Source organism: Fragaria vesca, linkage group LG3 (genome assembly GCF_000184155.1).
Source record: "Fragaria vesca subsp. vesca linkage group LG3, FraVesHawaii_1.0, whole genome shotgun sequence".
Lineage (NCBI taxonomy): Eukaryota > Viridiplantae > Streptophyta > Magnoliopsida > Rosales > Rosaceae > Fragaria > Fragaria vesca.
In genome coordinates this window covers 6,133,974-6,142,114 of record NC_020493.1, presented here as the reverse complement: position 1 = coordinate 6,142,114, position 8,141 = coordinate 6,133,974, and the positions used below count along the sequence as shown (strand labels likewise).

Genomic DNA, 8,141 nt, shown 5'->3' with positions numbered 1-8,141 from the left:
CGTGCCCAGCCCTACTTATTATAGTCTTTATAGGAGAGTTCATTTGAAGCTTGATTATCAGAAACCTTTTCCCTACACAGTTTTCTTTACCAATCATTCTATTTTTTCTTTTTTTCGGTCAAGTAGAATACCGAGTTATCTGGCTGCAAGTGTCCGCAAGGATTTAAAGGGGATGGTCATCATTGTGAAGGTAATTCTTACTTCCCAGTGTGACTATCAAAGAATAATCTTCTCCATTTAATTTGAGGCCTAAAGAAATCTATATTTCACTGATTTCAATCTTTTGGGTTGTGCATCAGATATCGATGAATGCAAGGAACGTAGTGCTTGTCAGTGTGATGGCTGCAGCTGTAAGAACACTTGGGGTGGATACAACTGCAAATGTAAGGGAGGACATCTTTATATAAAGGAGCAAGATACTTGTATTGGTAAGTCATGATCACTAGATGATTAATATATCCAGAAAGACTTGAATCACAACATTTCATTGACCTATGGTAAAGCTCACGGGTGGCAGGTCACCGGGAGTGAAGTAAACTCAGCTCCGTGAACACTTGAGCTAGCAGTTTTGAGAAATCAATACATTCTATTGACAAACGCATGATAGTAACAGTTAAAATGCAAGATATATGTGTTGACTTTTGTTCATCTATTTCAATGCAGAGAGACAAGGATCGAGATTTGCATGGTTCATAACATCCATTGTTCTTGCAGCTGTGGCCGGAGTCGGCTTGGGTGGTTACATATTCTACAAATACAGGCTTCGAGTATGTTTGAAATTCTCCTTTGAACTCCTCTATGTCGACCATTGTTGTTAGTTTGGATGCTAAACCAGTACTTACCCTTGCTAACACCTTTTCAATCTCACCTGCAGTCTTACATGGACTCAGAAATCATGGCTATCATGTCACAATACATGCCTCTAGACAGCCAACAGGCCAATCAAGTCCATACTGCCGAGGTAGAACCTCTACGTCAAGGCTCAGTATAAGGTAACAACTATTGACTTAATGTGCATTCTTATTTTTTACTTGTTAGAATGATTTTAACTTGGAAAATCTTGCTGCTGTCTGCAGAAACAGTCATTGATATTTAAAGGTCATACACAAGAGGGACAGTTGTATGAAAATGCTTCCTGTGGAATGTGGATACTCAACTACCTTTAGATAGCTCATAAGTAAAGCAGGGAAGGTCCATTTCCAATTTAGGAGGACCTGAGATAGCTCATACAGTAGACTTTCTTCACATTATCACATAAACACTACTCTTCCATGTGTGTACATAGAAATGCTGAGAATGTAAATTTTTGGTTGAGGAGGGACACATGGATTCTGATTACCTATTATATAAAAGTTTTATTCTAGAAAAATGTGGCTCTTGTGAAAGCTATTGGCAATACAGTTAATAGTTTGCTAAAGTAATAGAATCCTTCCAATCCAGCACAACTATGAGATTCTAACAACGCTAAAGCCTTATAGGTACGTACAAAGCTAGGATATATAGCTAAAGCCTTGTGCAGGGCCTTTAGTCAAGTAATCAGTTCATCAAGAACTAGGCTCATCAGCACTGTCACCTAAAGTAGCAAAATTTCTCAAGGAAATTAAGCTCCCAGTATAGCTCCTGATGTAGTTGGTCTTAAGTGGGCATATCGCAGTATTGACGGAAGCACTTCTAAGATCCAAAAACAATCTAGTAACCTCAGGCTTAAAAGAGAAGTGTCGATCATTGAAAAATATGCCATGCTCCCATTCACCACAAGTCGCAGATATCGACTCAAACTCAGGACGCCTGTCGACGTTTATGCTGTATTCTCTCGCCCATTCTTTCTTTGCATAATCTTTCGTCACCCATATCTCAACCTTGATACCTCCTTCTGCCAATGGAAAAGTCTCCACAATGGCCATGGATCCTCTTAAAGTAAGCAAATGCAAGATGGAGTCCCTGTTGCTTCGCACTGTCGGGGGAGTAGGGGTGCAGTGAAACTCTTCTTTTTTGAAATCGAAAGAAATTATATGGACACCTCCTGCTCCTTCTCTCAAGGTCAGCCAATGCATATCGCCGTATGCACAAAGATTGTACAACCAATTTGTTACCCTGTGAGGAGGAGGAACCGATGGTATTTCTCTCCAAGAGTTGGTGCCCAATACAACAAATATGCACTAACATGCCGAGGACACTATAACCTTGAGGTTCCTCATTTCTAATCTCGGAAACACGAACAATTTTGTAGGTTTTAGCTATATCATCAAATCCCATACCATACCAAATAACGCGTACTTCACAATTCGGACCATATTTGTTGTTATATGTTATCTGTTGGGAGAGTTAGAACTTGTTTAAGAAGAGGATTGATCAACAAGCAATGTCCATCTCTCAAGTCCATGAAAACAAGTTGTAGAAAACAGTACTTGTGTAGTTCGGGAAACAGCTTGATGTCGGATGAGTGAATGCAAATTCGCCTTTTGTTAGGGCGGTGCCGCCATCATATCTCAGTGATTGCAAAGTCGCTAAAATAGTTTCTCGAACAACGCACATAAATTGAGGTACTTGATGAACAACATGGTTGTTGCTTGCAATGAGCGAAATTATGTGTCGCCTAATGAAAGAGCGCTTATCAATCGTGTTTAACAAGGTCTTGCACACACGTCGGAAGGGAACAAAGTGATTCTACCCACAGCCTCAAAAGGATGTCGACCAACATATCCGTGGGTAGAAGATCCATCAGCTCAGCTGCCTCGGGATCAGTTGTACAAAAGGTTATGCTCTTCGTCCTCTTTTACAGCAAGCAGACCCGTACATAAATAGAGTCTTAAGAGTCGATGGACTCAGGGCACATAACCTTAAAAGACCCAAATTTTTTTTTTCTCTTTGTGTGATTACATTAGTTTAGTTAAAAACAATAAAAAATAATTAACATAATCCAATTAGGGTGGTGTTAGATTACAAAAGAGAAAAATGAATATAAAATCTTACCCATTATTACTATCATTAATTACTATTTTAGAAAAATGAGTAGCCTAAGTAAGAGATTTGTTGCATAAATAAGATTTTTAATAGGATTTCTAATGTTTTTTGTTGTTAGATTTTGAGTTTATAACTTTAGTTCGTGAAATTTTTTGTGTGTTTCTTAAAATGAGAAAATAAAATTGAATTTTGAGAGCCCAATTTTATAAATTCAACTCAGGCTTGATAGCAAGTGTTGTCTTGTGCGTTTCTCATTACAATAGGAAAACCAAATCCATCCTAAAAAGGAAGGAATTGAAGGATCGTTTTAGGAGTATTTTTTTAGAAGGATCGTTTTATAATGTACATCATCATAGTTCTGATGATATCAAGTACATTATTGCTGGTATGATCGGATCCGATGATATACATCGTAGTCATTATCATCAACTAGTGATAGTTACAAAACAAAGCAGCTAGCTAGGGGAGAGTAGACCAAATGACCAATATAGCCACTTTGAGAAGGCACCAACTGAATGATATTTGCAGTGCTATTTTCCTATTGTAGATGGAATTACCGTTTTAACAAATTGCAGAACTGCCTAACTAGCTAAAATTATCATCGGTGAGAAACGTTTAGACGAATCTGTGATCTATATAATGCTCCACATACTAATGAAGGTCATATTGTATTCTTGAGGTACTCTTATTGTTTGGGATGCCATGGCTTCTTTTACATCAACATCGTATTCTCATTGTCGTTTGTGTTGTACTTTTGATTGCCCCCTTACTTGTCAAGGGTACTCGAGGTTTGTCAGCATACTTTTGATTGTATGGTCTCATTATCGTATGAACCCTATTTAGAACAGAAAGAAAACTTTAGAGAAGAAGAACAAGGCAGAGATGAAAATAGCCTTGAAAAATTGTCAGTTAACGACACCGTAACAACAAAATGGTGAAATTAGATCGCTTAGGTGAGGTACTATTCTGATATTTTCAAAAAGTGAGATACTAAAGTTACTAATGGTTGAAATGTTGGATACAGTTCACATTTTTTCCCTTTAAAATTAGGTGAGATATTAGAGTGAATTAGATGAGATATTAGAATAATGTGAGTGAAATCCACACTCCTAAATTGTAATCCACATTCTATATTTTTTTTTGTAACATAAATTTTGTCTTTATTGACTTAAATTTTGTCTAAATATGAGAATGAAAAGTAAGATTATATATTACAAAGTTAAATTTAATGACTTAAATTTTGTCTAAATCTGAGAATGAAAAGTAAATTTCATTTCCTTACAAACAAACAAAAACAAAAACAAAAACTAAGGAATTAAATGGTCAAATCACATAGACGATGACTCCTTCATATACAGTCAAAACCTAAAATCCACTTTCCCTTAATAAAAGTCCACATCCAAAGAGTGTTGTGTTTTCTTCCGACGACAAGAGAGAAAATGTCGGAAAGAGACGGCTCCTCCTCCCATCACCACCACCACGATCCTCCGAAGTCGACTCTTGTTCTTCTCAAGCAAGTCCTCCTCGATTCCCTCAAGATCATCCTCAGAAACCCACAAACATTCCTTTCCATTTTTGCCCTCACCACCCTCCCCCTCTCCCTCCTCCTCTTCTCCCTCTCCCTCTCCTCCCACCCCATCAAATCCCACGTCTACCACCTCGAGTCCCTCGCCTCCCAAGCCCCCACGCGCTTCGAGGCGCGTCAGGTCTGGAAGGAGTCCCGCGACGACGCCGTTTCGCTCCTCCTCCGCATCAAGCTCCTCTACTTCCTCCCCTCCTACCTCCTCTCCCTCCTCGCCTCCCTCGCCGCCGTCACCGCCGCCTCCTCAGCATTTCACGGCAAAGCCCCTACTCTCCGCTCCTCGCTCGCCGCCGTCAAGTCCACCTGGCACAGACCCTTCGCCACCAGCATCTGCGTCTACGCGCTCCTGATCGCGTACGCTCTCGTCCCACGCACTTTGGCTTTGGCTTTCGCCTCGCCAGGGTCGAGATTGCTCGTGCGGCTTCTCGGGTCGGGTCTGGAGATTTATTTGATGGCGGTTACGGGGCTTGCTTTGGTTGTGTCGATCCTGGAGGAGAGGTTTGGCTGGGACGCGATCCGAGTAGGGTCGGGTTTGATGGTGGGTAAGAGGATGTGCGGGTGGGTGTTGTCGGGTTTGTTGGTGATGATTACGGCGGTGATTGCGAGGAAGCTTGAGGAAGTGATGGACGGTCAGGATTTGATGGAGAGGTCGTCGACGGGAACAATGACGAGAGTCGTCGTGGGCATTGGAGACAAATTTGGGTGGGTAATTTTGTATGGGTTAGTTGTGCTTTGGGGCTATGTGGTTACCTCGGTTTTTTACTGCGAGTGTAGGAAACGCCACGTAATTGTAACTAGTAGTGAAAATGAGAATGACGGCGTTTAATTTTTCTTTCTTCCTTTCTTCATTTTCATGATTATTTCAGTTTTGTTCGATTTTCAGAGAAGAAATTCATTGGTGACCGATTATGAGTAGAGCAGGTATATGTGCCTTAACTTTGTTTTCCATTACATGTTAGGAATACTAAGTAGTCTATATAATGTGTGCTGTAGTTGAGAATGTAGAGTAGTTTGATATGTTCAAAGTTTGGTATGAATCTTTTGATGAAGCAACTACCCTATAGCATTTTCTCTGATAGAAATGTTTTTCTGGTTTTCTAGAACAGATTGAAGTATATAATTCCAGCTGAAGTGGTTTGAAGTATTCATTATGTTCTCCCAAGTGTGCAAATACTTTGGTCCCCTCGGATCGAATGGATTCTGTTCTTCAAATGATATCAAAGGCTGCTTTCTATGTGAAATGTTGTTCTATATCAATGCGGCCTTCGTTTGTGTGTGCTCTGGGAGTCTGGGTTATATGCTGTTCATGTTAAATGAAAAATGCAGTTAGTAGTTTAGTAGCTGCACTGCAAGTTCTGCAAGTTTAGCATTGCTCTTTAGATTTGGCTTGGAATGTAATCTAGTCCCATAAGTCGTAGAATCCTTCCAATCTAACAGACCCCCTGAACTTCTTATACATCATAACAAAACCTTCTAGTGTCCTTCAATCAAATCAAATCAAATCAGAACCGGTTTCGAATTTTAAAGGTTCAGCATGAGGTCATTGATAATGATCAAATACAAACAAAAGTAAATTGAAAAGGGTCAGTATATGAGGTAATTACTCCTTACTGTATAACCAAAACTGCAGGAACATGTTGCTTGGTACATTTCAGTGCGCGTATCATACATATACAGTTCATCATAAGACCCTTTTATTGCATAATTGCATGTTTAAATTGTGACAATATCACTGCAATAAAAGTAGCATGATACTAGTTTTCACCAAATGCATGAAACCAATGCATTTATACAATATAGATATGTCAACAGATCAAACATAATCACTTATTAGAATTAGATGAGATATTAGAAGAAACTAAGGTAGATAGTCAAGAGTTATTTAATTTTTGCATGTTTGAATAGAGTTAATCTGTTCTTTGATTGAGGAGAGCGAAAGTACGTATAACATAAAATGCAATCAAATCAAGAATTTATTTGGGTTGTTCTTTGTTTGCGGAGAGCGAAAGTACGTGTAACATAAAACACAATCAAATCAAGAATTTATTTGGGTTTGGCTTAGAGAACGAATCACTCTATATATAAAGGAGTAAAATGACAACCAAACCAACTAAGGATTTATCACTGTCATAAAATGAATGATTTTATAGTCTATGAAATTGAGAATTGAGTCTATCAACTCTATCCAGTGGCGGAGGGAGCAAAATATGTGAAAGGGGGCGCAATTTTTTTTTTATTGTTTGTCATCTTTGTACACATGATTTTACTATCTCATGGTTTTTATTCTGTTATATTTCTTCTTTCTCTGTTAAAATTCATATTACTCTTCTTTTCGCAGCCATATTTTTCCTAATATCTTTTGCTTCTGATATATACAAAAATTCATCTATTTATTCAATTCTTAAAATATCCACGTACATTGATGTGCATAGAAACACATGCATAACATCTATCATCTATAGTCACCATTGATAGAAAAACAAGCTAAAATTTATGTACATCAAGAAAAATGTATAGAATCAACACACAAAAAAAAGAGATGTGCACAACACAGAAAGATACAAGAGAGTGAGGAAATGCATGGAGAGGAAAAAGAGGAGAGAATTGTAACTACAGGGCTAATGAGATCATAATCATCATATTATAGAGGACTGGAGGAGGTATGAGGAGAAGAAGTGTGGAACACAGTCCCAAAACCTAACCAAAAAGACTAAAGCCCAAATACAATAAATAGAAGAGAACAAGAATGCTAGTTAATAGTTAGTCATCATCTAGTTCCTATAAGAAATAGAAGAAAATGGCTAAGTGGCTAACCCATCATCTAGTTAGCCTTCATAAGTCATAACAGTGGGGGCACAAAAAGATTTCGATCAGTGAGCAAATTTCAATATTTGTCTGGGGCCCGGGCCCTCACTGGTCCTATGGTAGCTCCGTCAATGACTCTATCGACATGTTATTTTGTTTAATGAAACTTCTAACATTATCTGCATAATACAGTAATTTCTTTTTAAAATTTCATCTTAAATGACATTGGAACCAACCTTCAACATAAACAATAAAAAAGAACATGGTGTGGAGATCAATTTTGGAGTTACATTTCCTTTTTTAGATTTCTATGGTTATTTCTAGGAGATTAAAACAGAAAATAAAAAGATTGGTAAAGAACTCCACCGACGAAACTCCCGTTGAGAAAATGGGGTCACTGACATATAAACATGCCAACGACACTGAAACCACTTATTAAACTTCAGATACTAACTTCATAGCTGAGAATGAAATCAGTTCAGAAAGCACAACAAAATTTCAGTCTTACCTCAAAACCCACCATCACACAACAACTCTCATTTTCTCCACTTCTTCAGCCATTGCTTCAATCACTTCACCAAAACCAACAACCCCAACTCAAACTCTGACCCAACAAGACCTCACAAACATCAACCTCCTCCTCCCACGCCTCTGCCTCTCAGACAACCTCAACACCGCAACCCACCTCACCATCACAGCCCTCCTCACAAACCCACCTCTCCACTCCCTCTCTCTCTCTCTCTCTCTCTCTCTCTCTCTCTCTCTCTCTCTACTACTACTACTACTACTA

The 8,141-nt window shown here is 38.7% G+C and overlaps 2 protein-coding genes across 2 annotated transcripts in view; both read left to right on the top strand.

Moving 5' to 3' along the window:
* Positions 1–1,375, top strand: part of LOC101299935 (vacuolar-sorting receptor 6-like) — a 5,263-nt gene extending 3,888 nt beyond the window's left edge. Inside the window, exons 9-13 of the mRNA XM_004293747.1 lie at positions 127–190; positions 300–428; positions 664–767; positions 875–992; positions 1,077–1,375. Of these exons, the coding sequence (XP_004293795.1) occupies positions 127–190; positions 300–428; positions 664–767; positions 875–991 (414 nt within the window). The 3' untranslated portion in view covers position 992; positions 1,077–1,375. The remainder of the gene's footprint in view (positions 1–126; positions 191–299; positions 429–663; positions 768–874; positions 993–1,076) is intronic.
* Positions 1,376–4,385: 3,010 nt separating this feature from the next.
* Positions 4,386–5,458, top strand: LOC101315033. Its single transcript, XM_004295478.1, has 2 exons — positions 4,386–5,248; positions 5,413–5,458. The coding sequence occupies exons 1-2, from the start codon at positions 4,404–4,406 to the stop codon at positions 5,456–5,458; spliced, it is 891 nt and encodes a 296-aa protein (XP_004295526.1). The 5' UTR covers positions 4,386–4,403.
* The last annotated feature ends 2,683 nt before the right edge of the window (positions 5,459–8,141 follow it).

Coding starts and splice junctions, on each gene's coding strand:
- LOC101315033 (XM_004295478.1), top strand. CDS start 4,404: ATGTCGGAAAGAGACGGCTCCTCCTCCCATCACCACCACCACGATCCT. Junction 5,249..5,412: donor GGCATTGGAGACAAATTTGG/GTGGGTAATTTT, acceptor TGATTATTTCAG/TTTTGTTCGATTTTCAGAGA.